This window comes from Barbatula barbatula (assembly GCF_947034865.1).
Source record: "Barbatula barbatula genome assembly, chromosome: 13".
In the NCBI taxonomy this organism is placed as follows: Eukaryota; Metazoa; Chordata; class Actinopteri; order Cypriniformes; family Nemacheilidae; genus Barbatula; species Barbatula barbatula.
In genome coordinates, this window is record NC_136776.1 from 1,085,778 (window position 1) to 1,109,718 (window position 23,941).

At 42.8% G+C, this 23,941-nt stretch overlaps 2 protein-coding genes and 1 long non-coding RNA gene across 3 annotated transcripts; 2 read left to right on the forward strand and 1 right to left on the reverse strand.

Moving 5' to 3' along the window:
• Positions 1-442: 442 nt before the first annotated feature.
• On the reverse strand, positions 443-1,026 carry LOC306902617 (uncharacterized protein). The gene is made up of 2 exons (XM_079471326.1): positions 657-1,026; positions 443-575 (listed from the first exon to the last, which is right to left on the reverse strand). The coding sequence occupies exons 1-2, from the start codon at positions 1,015-1,017 to the stop codon at positions 511-513; spliced, it is 426 nt and encodes a 141-aa protein (XP_079327452.1). The 5' UTR covers positions 1,018-1,026; the 3' UTR covers positions 443-510.
• Positions 1,027-9,786: 8,760 nt separating this feature from the next.
• On the forward strand, positions 9,787-15,095 carry LOC306903107 (uncharacterized protein). Its single transcript, XM_079472056.1, has 10 exons — positions 9,787-9,927; positions 10,004-10,167; positions 10,262-10,355; positions 11,363-11,578; positions 11,661-11,754; positions 13,224-13,678; positions 13,773-14,213; positions 14,459-14,534; positions 14,755-14,839; positions 14,962-15,095. The coding sequence occupies exons 7-10, from the start codon at positions 13,998-14,000 to the stop codon at positions 14,984-14,986; spliced, it is 402 nt and encodes a 133-aa protein (XP_079328182.1). The 5' UTR covers positions 9,787-9,927; positions 10,004-10,167; positions 10,262-10,355; positions 11,363-11,578; positions 11,661-11,754; positions 13,224-13,678; positions 13,773-13,997; the 3' UTR covers positions 14,987-15,095.
• Positions 15,096-15,105: 10 nt separating this feature from the next.
• On the forward strand, positions 15,106-17,532 carry LOC306903110. Its single transcript, XR_013787514.1, has 4 exons — positions 15,106-15,202; positions 15,731-15,791; positions 15,894-16,683; positions 16,762-17,532. It is a non-coding gene; the product is annotated as an uncharacterized lncRNA (long non-coding RNA).
• The last annotated feature ends 6,409 nt before the right edge of the window (positions 17,533-23,941 follow it).

The following is a 23,941-nucleotide window of genomic DNA, read 5'->3' on the forward strand; positions in this document are numbered from 1 at the left end:
CACATCTGATCCCGAAAGGCCAAGTGTTTATATGAATGTATACTGACGTATGTCGCTATCGACGTCCTGACGTCTGTGAAATTCGGCGTTCCTGGCAGCCCCATCTCCACCCACGCCTCCTGAAAATGCGCGTTCAAATTCTTACAGGGGTTGGGCTTTGAGGTGAAAAAAAAATACGGGGAGTCCGATCCCCCGACCAGCGTCTCCCTCATGCCGAGGAAGGTCTCCATCCATCCATACTCCTCGTCTGTAAGGGAGAGCTGGGCCGCCCCGAAGGCCTGGTTCGTCTTGTGGGTTGCGATCTGTACAAGATTGAAGCAAAGATTGAGCGCGTGAGTGAGCGAGTGACCGAGTGAGTGAGGTGAGCGAGCGAGGTGCGTGAGAATGAGAAAGCGAGCTACTCACGTTGATTAGAAAGTTACCGGCCGGGTCCCCTTTACGGGCACCGGTCACCTCTTCCACCAGCATGTTTTGGTAGACACCCCCGCGGTGCCCGTAGATGGTGGCGAGTTAGGGGGTCAGGTGCCCGTAGAACCTCCACTGGTCCTTGGTGGTGGGCGATGTCTTTAACTTCTCTGCAAAAGGAAAAGACAGAGTCATTAGAGGATGAAATGCAATAAGTCTAAAGCTTGAAAAAAAGTGAAAGTTTAACTCACCCAAAATGGCCGGGATGAACTTTCTTGCCTTTTCGCGGCACTGCAAAAGATGGGCTTTTGACAGCAGCTTCCCCTCCTTGGCCGTCTTCACTTTGTACTCGTGCGTCACCACCTTTCTCCTCATTCCCTTTATCAGGGTGCGCACCTCTCTCCTGATTGCCACCAGCATGGCCTTCGATAGGCGGCAGGTGGTCGGGGGGGTCTCGGACACGTAGTCAAGGAACTGAGCCACGTTCTTGAAATAGTGGTGTATGGTCGTCTCGGTGATCCTTGACACCCGCAGTTTGTCCATCCACTGCCTGATCCTCGACGTCTCATTGAGGAACAGCATGTTGCCCAGAGAGGATTTCCCCTCTGCCATGTATCCAAGAAAATGTTTTATCCTGAAGACCTTTGACGCCACATTATTTTTCAACCTGGCAGAGGGGTTCGATCCCTCCTGGTGCGCCTTATACTCGTTGATCAGATCGTCTGCAGAAGAAAGAGAGACGGACGCTATTACTCAGTGGCACATTACCGCAGAGCAATCAGGGGTGAGGTGACCACAACGAACACACTATAAGTCTAAATTTGATCTAAAATCCAAACTTGTTATGTTTTTACAAATGTAAAATAAATGAAATAAATGTTCCACACTTACTTAGGGGGCCGATGTGCTCCTGGTAATAGGGAAGCTCATCCTGTGTCTCTGGCTTCGATGTGGAGGCCGAAGGGCTGGCGGGTACACTGGCCAACTCTTCCGAGGGCTGCGCACTCGGCTCCCCTTCGTCTTCCTGCTCCAGGGTAGACAGCAATTTTTTGGCTGCCGAGGACACCTGAGACGAGGGCAGGGAGGCCGACCGCCTTTTTAATCTTTTGTACCTCCTCGTCACCTCCTTCAGCGTGGAGGACAGGAATGTCGATCTGCTTGTTTAGCTCCGCAATGTCATTCAGGAGCTTGGCCCGGGCGCGCTGGCATCTTTCCTCCGCACACATCTAGCATTCCTCCTGGTTGATGTCCTCTACCTGTTGGTCGCCTGAGAAATTCTGGATCTCATCCACGTACAAAAAGGTGGCCATCGGGATCGCTGGGCAGGTGGCGCGGAGGGCGGCGAGCTGTTCAATGACCATATCCCTCTTGAACTTATTAATCGCCTGACGTTGTGCCCTCTTGGACAACTCCGTGTGACCGAGGATGTGGCGGTCTAGGCGAGAACTTGTTTTTCCGCATCCCGGGATCCCACAGGTTCCCTGCCTGTACGAAACACGGCCCGATTCCAATGAAAGGATAAGCTTCCTCTCCTTCACATTGAGGACCTTGTGTGTAACCCGGAGGTGTTGAGATAGCTGCGCGTAAGCTCGGTGGCACAGTGGGCAGATGGAAGGCATCTTGAATGTCAGTAAACACACGGACCAAGGTTTAGTGTCGATGAACCGATGAATACTGAGCGGAGTGCTTCTCTGCGCTTGGAGTAAGTTGTCTTCGTCCACACTAGAAAATGTATCCAACTTCCAGTAAGATGGACTCTAGTTGTGTTCATCCACACTAGAAAATGTATCCAACTTCCAGTAAGAATAGTTTTTTTTAAAGAGTAGTGTTTCAAGGGTGTTTTTAGTGATATTATATTGTTATTGTGTGGATTTAAACAGTTTTTAATAAAATTGTATTATTAAAATGTTGTCCTGTCTTCTTTCAACCAAAAAAGTGGTTGTCCACCAACTTAATACACTTAATATGCCGTTCCTATAAGCGTAAGGTGGTCGAATTACCAAAAAACTACAACGGACTACAAATATGGCACACGACCGGAATAAGCTTCCGGTGTCGTGCCATGTTTGTAGTCCTGCGTAGTTTTCTTCTTTATTCGATTCCCCAGGCGTTTATAAGCAATTGTATGAATAAACAACGACGCAATTCACATATTAAACTTTATTAGACATACATATGTTCGCAAGAACTCACATAATGCTTATTTATGCTTAAAAACGAGTTTCCACCAACTCACTACACGCGGTCCATTCATATAAACTGCGGGTGGTCACTTCCTGGTTGCCATATTTGTAGTCCTTTGTAGTTTTTCTTGTTACTTAGTTTCGCCAGGCGTTTCTTGTTTACTTTTTTCCCGATGTATTTATATATACGACTAAAGAACCACCTTATTCCCTTAGTACACTTTATACAACATACATGTGTTATTATCGACTCGTAGAAGGCTGTATTTTGCCTTAAAATGGGTCGTCCACCAACTTAATACAAGTCAAGTCAAGTCAAGTCAGCTTTATTTATATAGCGCTTTTTACAATTGTCATTGTTACAAAGCAGCTATACAAGAAAACATTGACTATAAGTAAAACAAAAGGTTATGGAAGTCGATTCAAATAAATTGCTGGTGGTCGCTTCCTGCATGACTTGGCGAAAAACAGAGAAACGTCCACCTGCAGTTTATTTGAACGGGCCACGTGTATCAAGTTGGTGGACATAATACTTATTAGCAATGTTTAACTAAAAAATAAAAATTTATATGTTTCAAAAACCACATTATTCAAAGAGTACACTTTATTGTACACATGTATGTTGGTATTGTGGGATATTCATTCATATGTTTCCTATGCAGTATTATTCCATATGCATTATCACTTTTATTCATTCATATGCTTCATATGCAGTATTATTCTATATGCATCATTACTTTTAGAAGTGTTTTATTATTCTATTGCTTGCATACAATAACCCTTAACCTCAAATAATGTGTTGAAATTAACCATAAAAGTTAGGAGCTGATATTGAGCGCACTTGAAAGAGGAAATGGAGGCGTGGGTGTCAAAAGGGGAAGTAGCAGGAGACAGCTGAAGTCTCAGAATATATGCATGCAACTGAAACGCCAAAAAAGGAGAAAATGTACACACACACATATTCCATTGCCGGACTTTTTAAAATATGTTGTTACTAGGCAGAATTGGGGTGTGTGGGTTGTCATTTGATGTTTTGCAGAAACTCGGAGAACAATGGACTAAGAGCTGATTGGACAAATACCAGACAACACGTCACTCAAAGACACGAAGAGAGACCCGGCGACAAATACTATAAATATATCCAGAATTGTAAAACTGGGTGTTGGTTGAGTCTTTGTTCTGAGGCAACTGACCCAACAGCTGTTGTAATTTTGAATCTTCTGATCAATAAACTTCAAGATTTACTTTGACTGGCCTCCCTTCAATTTTGAACACGCAAGAACACCTTTAGAATGTTCTACAGTATCAAATCATAAAATGCTTATTTTGACTATTAAGATGTCGTCTTTTACGTTCAAGGCTTTATTTTCAAGCCTCGTCCATTGAAATGAATGGGTTGCAGCGTACTACATAAAAAATGATTTAAAATACTTTTCAGGCACCCACGCATTTGGCCTTTCACTTTGTCGCTTGTGGGACTGTGATGCAAGTGACTGTGATGTTTGGGGTCTCTCGGGACCCCCGGGGCCTTTGTGGTAAATGTCGAAGCGCATGCACTCGTTACGGCCTGCTCTACGCATGACGCATGCAGTGACGCATGCGGCGCGCGCATGCGTTGCGGTCGGCTCTATGCGCGACACATTCAGTGGCACATGCTCTAGATTCTGGCCCGTCGATTAGACCTTTGAGGACAAACCGAGCGTTCTACAAGTTGTTGCTAACATATGTGTGTCTAATGAAGTGAACTGACTGAATAATGTGGTTGTTGATGCATTTACATGAATATAAAGGCAAATTTTTGCTAATAAGTGGGTTGTCCACCAACTGAATACACGTGGCTCATACGTATAAACTGCTCGAGGAACTTTCCCGCAAGGCCTCCGGAGGGTCTGACGGGCCCAAAACATCACAGGCACTTGCGTCCCGGTCCCCCGAGAGACATACCGAAAAGGCAAAAGTGCTGGTCCACCTGAACTATTTTATAACCTTTTTAACGTAAATTAAAAACCCCATTGATTTCAATGGCAGACACTGTTTTAGTCCAAACAGAACATTTTACGAGTTGTTTCCTAACCTTTGTTTGTGTGTGGGTGTGTTTGTGTGTGTCTAAAAGAGTGTTCACGCTGAACAGTGTTGTTTCTGACACCTGGAAATCGATATATACACTTTAAATATTGTTAAAAAGCATGCTGTCCACCAACCTACTACACGTGGTCCACTCATATAAACTGTACGTGGACAGTGATTGCATTTTCTAATTAGAACAGACTACAAAATGGATCACATCATTTTCTGGTGTGTTTGCATTGATATTGTTGCTTTTTAACGATGCCACAGGCTTACGTATTCGTAAAATGATGATTTTTACCTAATATCTGGTATCTGCTACGTTGAACACGATGCTGTCCACCTGCAGTTTATCGAATGGGCCAGGAGTAAATGGTTGGTGGACGTTGCACAGAGTGGCCGTTTTAAACGTGTAAATATGATTTTTTTGTTTTAAAAACCACACAGCTGGATTGCCACGCCCCCTCGGAGAAACATATGTCAGTCCGGGTGTCAGAACGCAGGTTCTGGTAAAAGTAGTTGGGAGCAAATAGTGGTTTGGTGGTAGGGGGCATGGCCACGGAAGGGTCTGCGGGGTCGAAGGTCAAATCGACACCCATCGTTGATCAGTGGACAAATAGTTGTTTCGTAGACCCTGGCACCGGTGGGCAGTAACCTGGCATCTGCCTCCCATGCAAACAAATGAGTCGAGGTACTCGTATGATGTTGGAGGACAAGCGGGGAAGCCCAAGTACATGGGATAAACCTGTGAGGTGCGCGTATGCTGTTCGTGGACAGGGGGCTGGGGGCTCTTCGAGGGGTGCCATGGCACGAGGGTGCCCCTAGTGGTGTCCTCACACCCCCTATCCGGGGGCAGCAGAAAAAGAACTGGCCTTACCCCAGGGTAATCTGAAATCACCCACTTCCCCTTTAGATAACAGGCTCGTGTCAGGCTTTTTCACACTACGATCCATCCCCACACTATGCGTCAAATGGCAGGTTATTTTAATGGACGTTTTTCCACGAACCGCCTATTTTTACTTCCTCAGGTAATAGTCACTTTGCGGCAATTTACCAAGTCTTCTTGGTCTAGCTAACTTTCAAAAACATACCACACATGTAATATATTGCGCTAACACACACAAAACTGTATTTTTAACTTTATTTGAAGTTATTACGTAAATTATTATGTTATATATCGACGTTGTACTGCACGCTGTTATGGCCAATTTAACGAAGCAAACCACCAGTCTACTGTATCGTATTTGCAACAGAACGTGTGTGTGGAGACACAAAACTCATTTAATAATCAAACTTGAATCCCATGAGTTTTTTCAGACGAGACTTAAAATGAAATGTATGCAGCTACGAAAACCGCGAGGTGTGTCACACTGACTAGAATTCGTTCAGCAGGTTCGCCACTGACTCCCCCACCGACTGTGCTGTGGAGTAAGATCCCAAGCGGTGGGGGAGGGGATAGCAACCGTGGCCAAAAGACGTACATTATAAACAGACTCTACAAAATCATTGAGTGAACACACATTTCAGACTTTCCTTGATATTTACTGACTATTATAAAAAGAACAAATTACTCAATCAAATTAAAGTCTCACAGTTTGATATTGTACACAGGTAAAAATTAACAAATAAAATAAAACAATTAAGCAACTAGACTGGTTTAGTTCCCATGATCTACTACCTTGTAAACAGCTTCAATTTGAGATTGAATCTTTAACGTTTCTGCTACAACTTTAAGTCAATTAGTGTCGCTGAATTATCTACCAGTTTCCCCCTTCCGCACCGCTTCTACTTATGCTGGATGCTCGTCAGTGGTGGCCACTTGAGAGCTCTCTGGTTGTCTGTCAGTCTAGGTAATTCGCGTCACGCAGCTCAGTCAAAATATATAATTTTTGAAGCGCAACATAATAAAATAATAGATAAATACAAATAAAAACTTGAACAGTGTCTTGGAAGATATGGCCGTCTCCTGACGTACTCGTGTTCTCGTTGACTTGTAAAAATGTCATCCGTAAATTAGCTAACGTTAGTTGCGCAAGTAACGTTACTGTTGTCGTCGAGCCAAGAGCTTCAAAATATGACTGTTTTGTGTAACAAAATGTAGTTTTAAGAGTTGTTTAGACGAGAATGTATGTGTATAAAGTTCAAATCAGCGGTCTTTTAATAAAGATAGCGTCTATTAAAAATGTTGCTCCAACGGATTCGGACAAGTGAGTCGGTTTCACTTATGCACCCCGCCCAACGCAGCCTCACCTCGGCAAGTCTTTCTTAAAATCACCGCTGGCTGTGATGTCTCTGTTAAAGGGTGTATTTTTTATGAATACATTCTGAGTTATCATACCCGTTAGCCTTTTTCTTCCAAACTTTATAAATTCTATATCATCGACTGTATTTGTCTGAAGATACACCGATACTTTAAGGTTAAGTAAACATGGGGTTATTTTGTTTCACCCCTGAAAAAACCCTTTAAATAGGGGATTTAATTATGTTATCCCTTTAATTATTTGTCCATGGGGAAATAGTTTTAACTGAGGGCAAAACTTGTATATTTCTTACTCTGCAAACTTCTTTTTGTCATGAGCTGTCTCTCTGCCTGGTAACACATGCTGATTGAAGTCTGATGACCTCCACCTGTTCCTGCTCTGCTCTGCCTCACCCTCGTTTACCTACCAGCTGCACTGCATTCACCACTCATCATGCCCTGTATTTAAAGCCTTGCTTTTCAGTCCACATTTGTCAGATCGTCTGCAACCAGCACCCGTTACCTGCCTGTTTTGGAAAACGCCTCTGACTCTTTGCCTGTGATCCCGGACCCGCTCAACTACTTCTGTGTTCTCCAGCCCCGGTAATCTTGACCTGCCTTCCATCCCTCTTCTACGAATACCGCCTAGTCCTTGACTGTACTGCTGCTTCGTTTCAATTGCTGTTGTGTGTGTGTTTCCCCCAGGACTTCCCGGATCATCCAGCTCCTGCCATCGCTGTTCGGCTACTGGGGGAACACACACACGCAGACTCTTGGAACTCCTGTACCCCCCCCGGAACCCCTGAAACCCCCTTAACCCCCAACCCTTAAATAAACGTTTGAACGTGACGCTTTTGTGGTCCTCGTCCTGTTTGGTGTCTGACAGTACGATCTGACCAAACATGGACCCAGCGCACGGTCGAACCAGCATGGAAACCAACGAACCAGAACCACCCACCGCCATGCAACGCCTGGAAGAGACAGAGAGAGAGGTAAACCGCAACACTACTGACATTGCCTCCCTACTTCAAGCCGGCTACCAACAGCGTCAGCAGTTCCAGCAGCAACAGCAACAACTTGCAATGATCATTCAACTTCTCACCAACCTTTCTCCTCTGCCTGGTCCCACCGGCCCAGCCCCAGCCAGCCTGCTCACTGGCCCAGCACCCGAGTCTCCTGCCCAGTCCACTGCTGCCGTGGCTGCCGGAGCCCCAGAACCCAGGATCGGCAATCCAGAGCGGTTCAGCGGCGACCCAACCCAGGTACGGGCGTTCCTGACGAGCTGCCGTGTCCAGTTTACCCTGCAACCCAGGACTTTTGCCACTGAAGGGGCGAGGGTCGGTTACGTGATCACTCACCTGACGGGCCGAGCTCGACTCTGGGGAACGGCGGAGTTCGAGCGCCAGACCCCAGCATGTGCAACCTTCAACCTATTCGCAGAGGAGATGCTCAAGGTATTCGATTTGGAATCCACAACAGCAGAGTCATCTCGGACCCTGATGAGTATTCGCCAAGGCAGAAGGACTGTTGCGGATTACTCCATTGACTTTCGAACTGTGGCAAGTCGGAGCTCCTGGAACATGGAAGCATTGGTGGATGCCTTCCTCCACAGCCTGGCGGACTACATAAAGGACGAGCTGGTTTCCCATGATCACTGGCTGTAAAGATCAATGGCTGTAAATTAACATTATTAAAACGTTTTTTTAAAAGAACAAAAAAGCCGCATTTTTACGGTAATATTTTACAGTGTATAACGTAAAACCCCCCGACATTTTGAGAGGACTTGAACTTGATATTAAGTTCTTGCTTCTTAAACTGCCTGTGAAATGCAGTTTCCGGTAGGGGTACATTGCGACGCACAGCAGTGGTATATAAAAGTGCTGTTCTAGCGTATTTGAATGTTATAATGAAATGTTAACTTGCTTTCCTGTAGTTCAGTGGTAAGAGCATTGCATTAACAACGCAAGGTTGTGATTTCGATTGCAGATAACCAAGTAAAATGTATAGGATAATGCAATGTAAGTAACTTTGGATAAAAGCGTCCGCTAAATGCCTAAATGTAAATGTGAAAGTATCACTTCAAATACGGTAGAGCAGGTCTTCTGTATAACACTGCTGTGTGTCACAATGTCGCAATATCATGAAGCAAGACTAGAAAATTTCCATTACAACCCCTACCGGAAACTGCATAGGGTTCTGACCCTGCAACACAGAGGTCACGCATATAGCACATTGTTGAGAGGACTTGGTAGAAGTTTCTGTTCATTGAAAATGAGATGCGTGATATAACAACATGCAATTCTTGAAACTTTCCAGTCTGGCTTTATAACTCAAGACAGCACTGAGTCTGCTTTATTAAGGGTTTCTAATGAAATACTGTTATCAACTGACGCTGGTGACTCTGTGATCCTAATACTGTTAGACTTAACCTCGGCTTTTGATACAGTGGATGATAAAACTCTTCTATCTCGACTAGAATTTCATGTGGGCATCCAGGGAACTGTCCTCAGTTGGTTTAGATCCTACCTAACAAATAGAAGTTTTTCTGTCAAACTTTGTAATTTTTCTTCCTTGCAAACTAAACTTTCATGTGGAGTGCCACAGGGATCTATTCTCACTCCTATTCTTTTCTCCAGGCTCCATTTTCAGAAAGCATGGTGTATCATTTCACTGCCATGCACGATACGCAAATTTTATTTGCTTCTGAAACGCAACTCAGATTCTGCTTTGAAATCTCTTTTTGCATGCCTAGAGTGAGTTTGACTTTGCCCCTGTGGCCCCTTGAAGGTTACGTGCTGTTTTGTGTGTCTTTGAGTTAACCTGTCTCTTTTTTGTTGTTTCTCTTTCCAGATCAACTGATGGAGCAATATAGCGCGCATCAAGAGGGTCCGGACCCCACCCCGAAGCGGCGCGATAATGCAATAAGCGCCCGGTCATGTTGCACCAGATGGCCGTGAAACGGGCAGCTGATCTCCAAGGCCCTGTTGGAGAAGCGCAGGGAGGAGGCCAAGAGAAGCATCCCGAAGATTCTCGGTAAGTCGATGTCCTTAGTTGTTAGTTACAGTTCACTAACCTTTACTAACGGTGCTGTTTTTGTGTGTTTCCACAGAAGACCTTGAGCAGGATAAGACCCAAAAAACCCAGTTCTGACTGTACGGGTATGTCACTGCATTCCTGGCCTCCATCCATGGTCACCGCTGTGGGGTGTTCCAGAATATGACCATAGATGAGTTCAGGAACGCGACGAAGACAGCAAGTACATACTTGATAAATGTAAGTGATCTACCTCTGTGTGTGTCTCTCTTCTCTTGCCACGTCTCCTCTAGACTCCATTCTGACAGACGTTTTCTTGCATTTTGTTCCACAGGTCAACATGCACAAGACCAATTAGGCCTTCGGACCCGCCCAAGTTGCACTCTCCATGGAGGAGTTTAAGTGGTTTGAGCGGTTCCTCAAAACGAGTAGGCCAAAATATTCACTTAAGGTTAACTTAGAGTAACTTGCAGTCAGTTCAACTTAAATGGGTTTAACCACAGATGATGCTACAGTAACTTAATGATAAAATAACTTAGAAATAAGAAATCTACTCTTACCTGCTCCACTTACCTGTCTCCAGCTGATTCTAGAAATAGTGCTTATAAAATCACTTAATCTGTAACAGAGACAATTTAATGTCAGAGTCATAATAACCACATTACATGATAATACTGCGACAATAACTTACACAAAAGATGAAAAGTGACAAAAGACTTTATAATCTGTTTCACCTAAGTATAATGTGCATGCACGGCCAGCGTCAGATGCTATAACATTCATACTCTGTACAAAAAAGAGCTAAGAATACATACAGTCACATATTAATTAAGGTATTATAGTGTAGAATGTTGTAAATGTATGCAAAAGGCCAAAATGCATTGCATTCTGCAGAGCTCACTGGCCAAAATGAGCTCACATCCATAAAGGGCCTTCTCCAGATGCTGTAAAAAGATGCAGCCATCATAGTTTTCAATGAAAGCACATGGTTTTATCCAGCTAAGAAAGCATGCCGCATGTGAGTATAACTTTGCATTGCACACTGGGCTACAAGTTTTGCTGAATTACATGGAAATTACATTTAAAAGAAAGCAAAGTATTTGTGTCTTTTGCATATGCTTATCACGCTCAGCACTGTATTAAATTAAAGAGCACATGTTTGCATTCTCATAAGTGTCTTAAACAGCAGACGAGGAAGGCCCTTGTGTATATGAGCTCAATTTGGCGTGTGACCTCTGTACAATACGAAGTACTTGTGTCTTTTGCATGTGCTCATCATGCTCTGCAATGTATGACATTCAATGGCATGTGTTTGCATTCTAACTTGTGTATTTTTACTGCATCTGATGTTTGCCCTGCATGCATGTCAGCTCAGTTGAACCTTGTGCATGGTCGAATTACATGAAACTTCCTTTGTGTTTTTTTTGTTTCCCAGGTTCCACAGTCTAACTGTCCCCTGTGCAACAGGCACATTACCAACTTTAAGCAGCACCTGAGTGGATTCCAGGGAATCCGAAATGTACAGGAGCACCAGCTATGGCAGAAGTTGGCAAGGGGCAGTGTCTATCTCGGAGGACAGACCTGCCCCTTGTGCAAAGTGTTCTTTAAACAGTTCGAAAAACACTTTAAAGCTTCACACAAAGACATATCTGTAAGTCATTCATAAAACACATTTCATTGCTTCCTTTGTGCTTTGTTTTCTAAAAGGTTATATGTCAATTTGTCTTTTCCAGTCAAATATGAAGAAACGTTTGATTAAAAATGGAGAGAGAGGTCACCATGAAGAAGTTGCGGTAGCTGAAGGCCAGCAACCCTGCCATCCCCATGGTAACCCTGATGGATGAGCTGCAAGGCCGTACAGCAGGGCTCTTCAATAGGCGGCCCGCGGGCCACATCCGGCCCGCAAATGATTTTTTTTGGCCCGCTTGATGCACTAAAAGTGTATTCAGTTTCATTTGGGTTGGCATGACACCACCCCACGAAAACACACGAAGCACTCTGATCTCACATAGCTCTCGCGGTACTCCATCAGCCAATCACAATGCTGGCGCGAAAATGCAAACGGCGCAGGTTCATTGACAGCTAGTGACAAGGGTTGACAGCGAAATCATGGCGATTGTAAAAAAGAGAAAGGTAGACACAGAATATTTAAAAGAATGGACTTAACAGTTTTGTTTTATTTTGCCTGACCACCACAATGCAAAGCCAACGTGTTTATTATGCACAAGACCGTGGCGGTCTGCAAGAATGATAACTTGAAACGGCATTTCGGGGCATTGCGCAGAAATTTCAAATGCAGTTATCCGGAACATTCTGAAAGCCTGTAACCGCAGCATTCTTACGTGTGGCTTGGAACCTGGCAAAGGCCAAAAAACCGTTCACTGACGCCGAATTAATTAAAACCTGTGCAACTGATATGGTGGATAAACTTCTAAATCACGACGCGAAAATAAAGAAAATGGTAACGGAGCAGGTTCCATTATCTGATTGCACAGCAACAAGAAGAGTGGAGCCATTGGCGGGTGAGTGCCTGTCTAATCTGTTATAAGACATAAAGAAAGCAGAAGCCATATCACTCACAATAGACTCGTCTCGCGAACTAACCGACATTGCACAGCGGTGTTTGTCCGATTTTTTTTATGGGAAGGATTTCCGCGAAGAGCTGCTTTGTTTGCTGCCGATGCATGGGCGCACAACCGGTGAAATACTTTTTAATGAACTAACGGAGTTCTTTAAAAATAATGAATTAGATTTGAGCAAAGTTGTTTCTGTCATTACTGACGGGGCTCCCTCAATGGTTGGACATCAAAAAGGCCTGATAAGCACTAGCTTCATAAATCGGTGTTGAAAAATGAAAGAGACGATGGATGCAGTCACGAGGCTGGTAAACTTTATTCGCGAGAGCTCGAGTCTGCCACATCGTCGTTTCCGAGCTCGTCGTGTGCTGAAGAGAGTTTGTGAATATAATGTTACTGTTTTATCAAAACTGAGGAAATAGAACTAATAAAAAACATATTTATATTGTGATTTTTTTTAAAACAAATAAACAACTGTAAAAAAAAAAATTATAATAATGACAATAATAATAATAATAGCAGAACAAACATTGTAGTTATCCAATTATAGTTGGTGGCCCTTGACTTGCTATTGTTAGTAGAATTTGGCCCTTGGTGAAAACTAATTGAGGAACCCTGCCGTACAGGTAGGTGTAAGGTTGTCAATTAAAAGTGTGTAGACTACTCAACTGCTCTCCCGTGACGTAATACATCTGAAGTGACACTCGTGTTTTTTTCCAGGAAAGCCCCATCGCTCCTGAGACCCTTACCCCCAGCGTCAGCTCAGACAGCTCGACCGCCCTCCCTTCTTCCCCTGCCTCACCTGCCACCAGCTGTCCCTGTGTGACTCCTGAGGCAACCACCCCTAACCTCAGCCCTCCTGGCAGTGCTGTGCCTGCCACCCCTCCCTTCAGACCCTCACTTACACCTGAGCGCACCACCCCTTACCTCAGCCCTCCTGGCAGTGCCGTGCCTGCCACCCCTCCCTTCAGCCTCTCTCTTACACCTGAGCCCACCACCCCTTACCTCAGCCCTCCCGGTTGTGCCTCCCCTGCCGTGCCGACCACGCCTTCCTTTAAGCCCTCCCTCCACACATCTTCACTCCCATTCCTGCCTTTACAGCCTTTGCCAGTGAGGGTAGCTTTTTCAGTCCCCTCTTGTTTAGTGAGGATGAACTGGAAAAGCTGGAAAACTCGGTATGTCTTAAGCCGTCACTGTAATCTTAGTTAGTTTGTTAGTTAGTTAGCATTCCAACGCTGAAAACTAAACCAATGCTTTGTTTTATCACAGATATTCTATGGCGTTTATTTTGACCCAAAAGTCGCGCGCAAGGAATCCGCGCGCAGGTGTGATGCAAACGCGCATAATAATATACACGCGTGAAAAAGCTGTTCCGTGAGGGCGTATTTATACACCGCGAGCGCGCAGAAAAGTATCCGCGAGCGGAAAAGAATACTCGCGAGGGATCTTTTCTGCAAAGCGCGCATAAATGGAGCCACGCGAGTATGGGCTGGGATGAGTACTCTCGCGAATCACTCTGCGCTCTCGCAACTGCTGCACATCACTCGCTCGATGTTCAAGCAGACTTTTGAGACTTTGGGGGCTGGACAGATGACTGATGACTCCGCCTCTGTGATTGGTCACTTGCAAAATGCAACAGCCAGTCTGTTATCACCTGCTACTTTCCTCTTCGTCGAAGAGTCAGTCATCAAGATGTCGGAGAAAAAAGAGGTAAAACAAGGAAGAGTTAAGTTTACATATTTGTGACGAAAGCAATTACATATGTAATCCATGTAGTTTCAAAAAGATGAAGCCATTGCTTAAATTAGTGTCAATTAGTGCAAGTTGTTGCAACTGTCCATGAGGTGTAGTCGATTTTACTTTTTTACATATTTTTGAGTTGTATAAAGTAGCAAGCTCATATTTTTACCAGATTTGACATATATACTTATTTATCATGTTAACCGTTATGATAGGAAGAATTACAGGAGGCTGCGCGACGGGTGATGTCACTACTGCAAAGCGCCCTATCTCAGCCAGCAGCCAGAGACAGTGAGGATGTTGTTACACACACCTTATGCTATCTGTTACATCTTGTTTATATGCTAGTCATTATAGTGTATTTCACGAAGTTAAGTTAAAGCAATAATGTTGCCAAAATGTAATCTAAACTTTGAATATGACGATGGTGTATGAACCTTTTATGTACTTGATTAATCAAATATTAGTCCTGCTCAGTGTGGTAAATTTGTTGTTTTTGTGTGTTTGAAAGGAGTTTCTGCAGATTCTGCAAACCAGCCACACACTAGCCGAGAAGTTCCACAGCAGAAAAACACTTTGGAGCAAAACATGTCAAGGTTTGTCATTCTGATAGCTGTATTCATATTTATGATAGTTTAAATATTAAAAAAATGCTGTAGTGCTTGACATTGTTTTAAATTATTTTTCTTATGTTGTTTCTTACTTCACCTTTTTGCAGATCTTTCCCAGGACTGTTTGGGTAAAATCTGGGAAAAAAATTGACTAGGAAAAGGGGACCACATTCTACTGTTACTGACATGAACAGAAGACTCACTACTGTCAAGTGTTTTCCAGTACAGTTTTACCTTGTCAACAAATATATGGACAAGACACCAAAAGCTGCAGATGAATTAACTCTTCTACAGGCAGGGATGGGTCGAAGAACCATCAGTATTGCAGATAATGCTGACCATTCATGGGTAAGTTGCAACAGAAAACCATGGTTGGCTTAAGGTGTTCATTAAATTGTTCAGACTACAATAATTTTAACCTTGCCTAATAATTTGATTTACATTTTGTCAGACCTCTATAATGTACACTAAATTTCACTTCTCACACACCCTGATTTAAAAATATCTTACATAAACTTACATGAAGTTAATAAATGCGATTGTGCTGTTTCATACCATTTCGGTGTCAGTTTAATAATTTACACTATTCTTTGGTATGCTGAGTTACAAAACATTTTTTTAAATTTGAAATGTAATTCTTAAAAAAAACTATTATTAACCATTAATCATAAAGAGTACGTCAATGCACCACACAAATTGTATGCAGTAGGGCTGTGTTCATAACTTGTCTTTTAGTGAGTGAAGGCATAGCGGTACATCATGATTAACCGCTAACATAATTTACTGCTAATAAGACTTAATTAAATTATTAAGGAATGTACATTATCCAAAGATATCTCTTTGCCACAATACTTACATTATATAAATTATACACAGTTGTCTACAAAACTTGAGGAGACATACTCGAAGGGGGCATGGATGTTGTATAAGGCTGTTGGTAAGATATTGAGGCTTCCTATTTTTAGCTATTGTCTTATGTTGTCTACTGTCAAATTTGATTGACTTCTAGTATTACTTCTTTACTATCTTTTCCTTTAAGGTGGATCTGGACAAAGAAAATTTTCCACAATAATTCCACACAATATCATTACATGCTATACCATTAAGATTGGTGCTCATTAAAATGACTAAAGTTGTCAAACATGTTCATAAGGAGGGGGTGTCCCAATCCTGTGGGCAGTATAGTGTATGCTAAATTGTTAAATCAGTTCATCCATTTATGGAAGCAGTAAATAAGGGTATAGGGCAAGATATTTAGTTCACCAGTGGTTTATTTGTAAGACATGCTCTTACTACATGAAAAGTAATTATTTTAACAATGCAGTAATTTCATAGTAGTAGAAAAATATATTATAGTGTAATATTATAATATTACAGCTTTATATAGTTTTATCAGTTAATAACCGATGATGTTCACTAGTTCATATTCAACATATACAGTGTTTATTTCTGGGCTCTTTTGGGGATCAGGTTTAATTTTTATCAGGTATCAGGGTTTATTACAGTGAAGATGCTTTGACACACTCTATTGTATTACTATACATGACCTTGACTTAACAACAGGGATTTTGTAAGACACTGTATTATTTTATTCTGAGCAGAGTGGCAAGTATGATCCAGCAGTTCACTGCTGGGATCAACTCCTGTGGCTGTTTGTGGGAGGTGGTGTGTAAAAACTCAGTGGCTTTCCTCCCCTTGTTTACCAACACAAGAGGTAAACTAAAAAGAAATGATGTCAAGGACCTTTTTGACGTTGTCTGGAGTACACCAGGGAGCAACAGGCGAGGAGACTGTCTTCCAGTGGGAGTGCTGGCTAATGTCAATTCAAGGTGCTTTTTAAATCCACATGGTTTTGTAATTTTATTTATTTTTGCCCTTAACATGTTCTGTTTTACCCACATTAACAGAAGAAGATGTGGCCATATCCTTTGAGGATCTTTTGGCGTTTGTCACTGCTGCAGATTCTATCCCTCCACTGGGATTCCCGCAAAAGTGCCACATTGAATTTTATGACCAAGAAGAGCCAACCAGAAGAATTCCCTATGCATCAACCTGTGCCCTGACGCTTTACCTGCCAAGAGGGGTTGTTGAAGAGGAGGAATTCAAGTCAAGTCAAGTCAAGTCAGCTTTATTTATATAGCGCTTTTTACAATTTTCATTGTTACAAAGCAGCTGTACAAGAAAAAATGACTATAAGTAAAACATAAAAGGTTATGGAATTCAAAACACAGGTCAAATATCAGACACACAATAAATTCCTATATGCAGTGTTAATTAAATAAGACTATCAAATTCTAGCAGCCCCCCGGCCAGGCAAAACAGTGCAAAACAGTATGCAAACGGTGGCGAGGAACCCAAAACTCCATTGGAGGAGAAAAAAAACCTCGGAGGGAAACCAGGCCTGACCAGGGGATTCCAGTTCCCCTCTGGCAAAACTGCTGCCTCTGCACAAGCTCAACAGTGCTTGCACAACAAGGCAAAATAAAAAACAAAGTTAGATTTAAAATTATCATTAATAATCTAATAGTGGCTGAAGTTTTGTAGGGACGTCACTTCCTTCGTCCAGCATTTGTCAGGTCTAGGAATGGAATTCAAAGAACTAATGTTCACTGCAATTAAAGGATCTCTTGGTTTTGGAAAGGTATAAGCGTGAACTTAGTTAATTCGATCTAAGTCACAACGAGATGAAAATTGCTAAAGATATAAAGTCCTGAAATGTTTATCTGTGCATGTTGTTATAGCACGCTTGTCATTTTCAATGAACAGAAATTTCTACCAAGTCCTCTCAACAATGTGCTTTATGCATGCGTGACTTCTGTGTTCCACGGTCAGAACCCTAGGCAGTTTCCGCAACACACAACAGTGGTATATAGAAGTGCTGTTCTACCTTATTTTAATGTTATAATGAAATGTTAACTTGTGAAAGTGTCATTTCAAATACAGTAGAACAGCACTTCTATATACCACTGTTGTGTGTTGCAATGCACCCCTAGCGGAAACTGCCTAGGGTTCTGACCATGGAACACAGAAGTCACACATGCATAAAGCACATTGTTGAGAGGACTTGGTAGAAATTTCTGTTCATTGAAAATGACAAGCGTGCTATAACAACATGCACAGATAAACATTTCAGGACTTTATATCTATAGCAATTTTCATCTCGTTGTGACTTAAATTGGAATATATGCATTGTTGAGAGGACTTAAACTTGATTTCGTAAACTGCCTGGGGTTCCGCCTGTGAAATGCAGAAGTCAAGCATGAAAAGAGCCCATTGCAGACCAAAATAGTTTTGTTTGTTAATAAAATAACTAATGTGTTTGCAAAAATATGAATCTTTAGATTTTTGTTAAAGTTCTGGTATGGATTTTGGGGCAAGATCTAAGTGGATCTGATGGTAAAAGAAGTTAATGAGAAGTTTTGGTGTGGGGCCTGGGCCATTTGAATTTACCAGCATTCTAGAACACCTCCACATTGTTTTTGGTTCACATTGACCTTAAGAATGCAAAATCATATTAACATTAAAGCGGCTACATCAGCATATATTGTGGTTATAAAAATGTAACAAGGTTAAACAAAATCTGAAATCTTTTTTTTGAGAGACCAATTAAAAAGCCATGAAACCATAACAGAACATACTCTTTATAAATGTAAATGGTAAGCTCTGTTAAGTCCTTTAAAAGTCAATTACAATATACAACCTTCAACTAGTTCTATTTTGTTATGAACTTGCCATATGCTAATGACTGTGAGAAGCCAAAAAAGCCAAAACATTACAAAAAATGTCCAGTCCTAGTTCTCCTTGCGCACCACCAAGTGGATCAAATTGTGCAGTGAGTTCCTCAAATGTTGAATTGTCCAAATTGTAGTGATTTTGTGGTACTGCCACTCTCTCTGGCCAGTCAACCATTGCTGCCCCCTGCACTCCTGACGTGGTTTGTCCTTGTTCAGATGTTGCGTCAGTTTCGTCTGCTGGCCCGGCTGTTGTGCTGAAAATATCCCGAATTGCTGTGCTGCTTTCCCCTTGTTGCTCCAAGCAGCCTCTAACAAAAATCTGGATGGGGGTCTGATGTCCTTCTGTTCTCAACCCATGGTTGTTCCATTGCCGGATGAAGGCAGTCAAGTCCCTGTTGATCCTTGGTAAAAAGAAAAAGTGAAGAGCCCATATGTGCATCTCATTGTCTATGTCCACTATACCTTCACTCTCCAGGAAGTTGAAAAGATTATAATATACATTGGTAAATCCCCACCACATGTCACCCCAGAGCCTCTCAATAAGCTGGTTGTGAGTGCTCCTGCCTCTGATAGCACTGCCTCTATCTAGGCCCCTGAAAATGTTCATCATGACACAGACAGCATTGTTTTCTCCTCCATGATCTGTTCTGACCCTAGAAGGCACTTAATGCATGGCCACAGCATTCAAAAAGCAATCCAACACAGTGCTACTCCGGTTGTTGTCTGAGGCACGGAGAAAGACTATGAGACGACTGTACCCATCTATACCACCATGAATTACAATTCGCCACCTAAAACACAGAGAAACCGTTATAATATAAAAAGCATTTCAGTACATCATCCTATTTAATATATGTAAATGACATCTCTACCTTATCAATTTGTGGTTGCCATCAAGGTGCCACAGAGAGTTTGGTCCAGCTACTCTGTACAATCGTCTCTGTGGTCTTTGAGACATTGCCCTTAGTGCAGCTGCCCTAGGGTTGATTCGAGCTAAACTCTTCCTGATGCGATGTCTCTGCACCCGAACTCCACTAGCCCGTAACTGTGCTCTTACGGCCTCAGATCCCAGCTGGTCATTCCCAGCCACAATATCCTTGATCATTTCATCGAGGGCATCATCAGTTAACTCAGAAAAGGACATAGCACGATTCAAACTGAACTTCCTGGAAAAACAAGTATGCAAACATAAAAATAAATTGCTAAAAAGATGAATTTTCTTGTGGCTTAAGTAGGATGGCACTATATACAAAAGCCATGTGTTTGATGAATGCAAATACATAGAGATTGATGAATATTAAAACAATGTTCTGCGTGTTCAAAATGGGAGAGAGGCCAGTTAAGAAAATGTTGAAATTTATTGATCGGAAGATTCAAAAATACAACAGCTGCTGGGTGGGTTTCTCAGATACAAAAAACTCTTACATAAAGAACCGACCCCCGAAAAACAGTTTCACAGCTTTTATAATATTTCATGACGGGTCTCTTCTCCAATCAGCTTTCTCTTCTTTGTCTGGTCTCAGCCAATCAGATCACACTGCTTTGCTCTCGAATCATCTGCAACACATTATATAGAGGCCCCACAATCCACCACATTCCATGGGGCTCCGTGTGTAATCTAATATTTACATACACACATACCGTTTCCTGTGGAAAAATACACTCAAAATCATCCCAACTCTTGGCTAACACAACTCACACACTTGGTTATATTTTCAACATATTATGCACAGTTAGTAATCGATAATGAAATCATAAAGCATATTAAATGTAAAATCACGTTTAAACCACAATAAAAACCACAATAAAAATCCTACAGTCCCCCTCTTGACCACTGAAAGTGGTTCACAAATCATCACAATCATCGTTATCCTCCACAGGTGAACTGTCCACAACAAATTTTATTACTGCTTTTCTATCCGTCCCTTGCATGTGCAACCCCATTATAAGGAAAAATTCCCCTGTATAATTGGCTGATCCCGTTCTGGTGGAAATTTGAAAGGGTGAGTAGATTCTGGCTTGCACTGTAATATCTTTGCATTTTAAAATCAAATTTTGCCGAGGTACAGGTCCGAAGGCTGGGTTCTTTCGGGGTCCAACCACCGGTATATGCTATCACATTATTCCACGACGGACACCATTCACCCCTATAGGTTTGCCTAGACTCCATATTCCCGTCCATACATACATATACCTTGTACCCCCTCCATGTGCTATTTTTTCCCCCACAATTAATGACAGCGCATAGGTCGAAAGTAAATGATGTGGTCTTGTCCCAAACATAGTTAAGTACGAGTTGTTCACATTGTAACCTCGTATCGGCTATGGCTCTTTTGTGTCTCGGTTTCGATGTGGTTTTGTTGCTTTCCTGACCCTCAGTTAGGCTAAAAATGATTCCTACTATGACTCCTGAAATTATTAATAGGATCCCCAACAGCTTCCATTTTTCCCACAGCTTCATCTCATTACCCTCTCTTGGACTTTAAAGGAACAATAAAAACACTCTTGAATATTGAAATGGTTAAACACACAGTATACTTAATGAAAATATGCGATTAAGAAAATATATATATATGGTTAAAATCACACAAAATGTACTTGACTGTAAGGAATAAGTGGTTATACGTTAATGAATATGAGAATATAAAAATCACAACAGCAATAATGAATATGAAAAATGATTGTAAAAAAAATGATTAAAATATGAATGAGAATATGAAAATCACAACAACAATAATGAATATGAAAAATATTCGTACCCCTTGATTATAATGAGTATATAGTTATCACTATCTGTACTCCTTCGAACACCTGTTTCAGTATGTTCTGGACTCTTTGAAAATCTAGTTTGTCCAATCCACACCCCAGCCGGGGTACGGACACACTCTTCACCTTATGTTCGACACACCAATTTCTCATCTGTGTTAAGCTTTTTGTGAGATTGTCATAGGTTGGTTTGTCCGTGCATTTTGCTTTAGTGACTAAGTGGAAAATAGTTCTACCGTCTTCCTCGTGAGTTACTGCACAATCACCTGTTCTTTTGTTTTGCTGCTTCACTTTCTCCACTCCGTAACTGTTTTTAAATGTCACTGCAATACCTGCTCCGTATGCACAATCCTCACTTACACAATGTGCTAGAGGTTCACCCTGTGGGCTTGAAAAAATGTCACCTTTTTTACACAGAATTTGTAATGGCCCTGTGGTTGGTTCTGCTTTGCTGTTACCCTCCCTCTCTTGGACCTGAAGCCTCAGGTCCACCGCGGTTTCAGCCAACGACCTGTTTGGTGGATCACAATTAACACAAGATGACAAATGATACCAGGTGTCGCCTTTCCCCAATAGGCGAACACAATGTGACGTCCTTGCTGTGACTTTCAGGGGTTCAGTCCAGCGTGGCTCATTCCACTTCCTGCGAAACTTCTTTAGGCGAACCCACTCTGACGGGGCCGAAATGGGCCCTTCGGCAATGTCAACTGGAGCCTGCTGGGAGAAATGTTTAATCATAGCAGTCAGTTTGTCATAATAAACACAGTGTGAAATTGGTGCACAGGTTTCCGGCTTCAGCGGCATCGATGGTCCTGGAAATGAGCGACCTGTAAGCATTTCAAAAGGTGTAAAGCCAGTGACTCTGTTAACAGACGAACGTACAGACATTAAAGCCAACGGAAGAGCTGCGAGCCATGTCAATTTGGTCTGTGCACAGATTTTAGCCAATTTAAGTTTCAGTGTTAAGTTCATGCGTTTGACCTTCCCTTGCGATTCAGGATGATAGACGGCCCCAAACGCATGCGTTAGGGACGACGATTTCTCTACAATGTTTAAATGCTCATTTTGAAAATGCGATCCGTTGTCCGAACGGATATGCCGAGGAAAACCGTGATGTGGGATGTAATGATTAATGAGACAATTAATGACTGCAGTGCTGTCTTCCCTACCCGTGGGAAAAGCCTCGGGCCAACCCGTGAATTGGTCAACTATGACCAACAAATATCTTTTCCCTTGGACTCTGTCCACCATATCCGTAAAGTCAATCACAATCTCCTCCCCTGGGCCATGCACAGGTGAAAATACACCCCTCAGCTGTTTTAGTGACAACCTGATACCATTTGAGTGAGAAAGGGATGCCACCAATATTGCAATGTTTTCATCATCTGTTTTGAACTCACGTGCGACATAGTGTGTGCTTGGGTCATGATTGAGCGAGACAGGCTCATGGGCAATGCTGGTCTGCCATCTGGGGCCTGCCACAGACCATCTGGTGCGCACAGGGCCCCATACTCTGTCCACGTTGACAGTTCTTCTGGTGTGCATTTGCCATGTTCGGCCACAAGTGTTTCTCTGCTGAAAGATGGTAACAATTTCACATATGAAGAGTCAGTCTGTACCATCATGGTCACCTGATAGCCTGCAGCTGTTTTGGCAGCCAAGTCAGCAGCCTCATTACCCCTTGCTATAACACTTTCAGTTTTGCAATTGCCTTGACACTTTATGACGGCGACTGCTTCTGGGATTTGCAATGCCTCCAACAGAGCACGTGCTTCGAGATCGTGTGCTATTGGTCTGCCAGAGCTGGTGACGAAGCCACACCTTTGCCAAACAGCAAGCTCGACGTGGACTGCACCAACAACATACGCTGAGTCACTGTAAATATTGACTTTGCCTTGGCCTGCGATTTTCAATGCCTGTGTAACAGCGATAAGCTCCGCTCTCTGTGCTGATTGTTTCCCTGTTATCTTTTCGGCTTGTCTGGTTATATACCCGTCATCTGTTTGCTGCACTACTGAATAAGCTGAGACCAAAGAGCCATCATGAGCTCGGAAACAACAACTATCCGTAAACAATGTGATCACGTCCGAGTGTCCAACAATCGGCGTGGCGGTTAGGTCGTTACGGACACGGCACGCCAGGTCAGCGATGGGTGCACAGTCATGTGGCTCTCCCGTGGTGAACAGATCAGCCATGTTGATGCCGTCATGTGTGTAAGTGATGTTTGGCGCTGTCAAACATTTCGACCGTTTTCTCTGTCTCAGGGGCGAAAATGTGAATGATGCGTAATTGACAAATGACATGACAGAGTGTGTGGTCAGGACTGTCAGTTGATGACCCATCACAAGATGCGGCGTTTTTTCAATGATCTTTGCCAAACCAGATGCGAATCTGGCACAGGTCGGCTGGCGTCGCTCAATCGCGTCCATGAGAACGCTGATGTACATGAGTACACGTCTGGTGCTTGACATCTTTTGAAAGAGTACACCATGTGCGCTATTTCCTGTTTCAGATACATCAAGAAAGAAACCCTTACTGTATTCAGGGCTATGCAAATATGCAGCATGTGAAAGCTCCCCTTTCAACT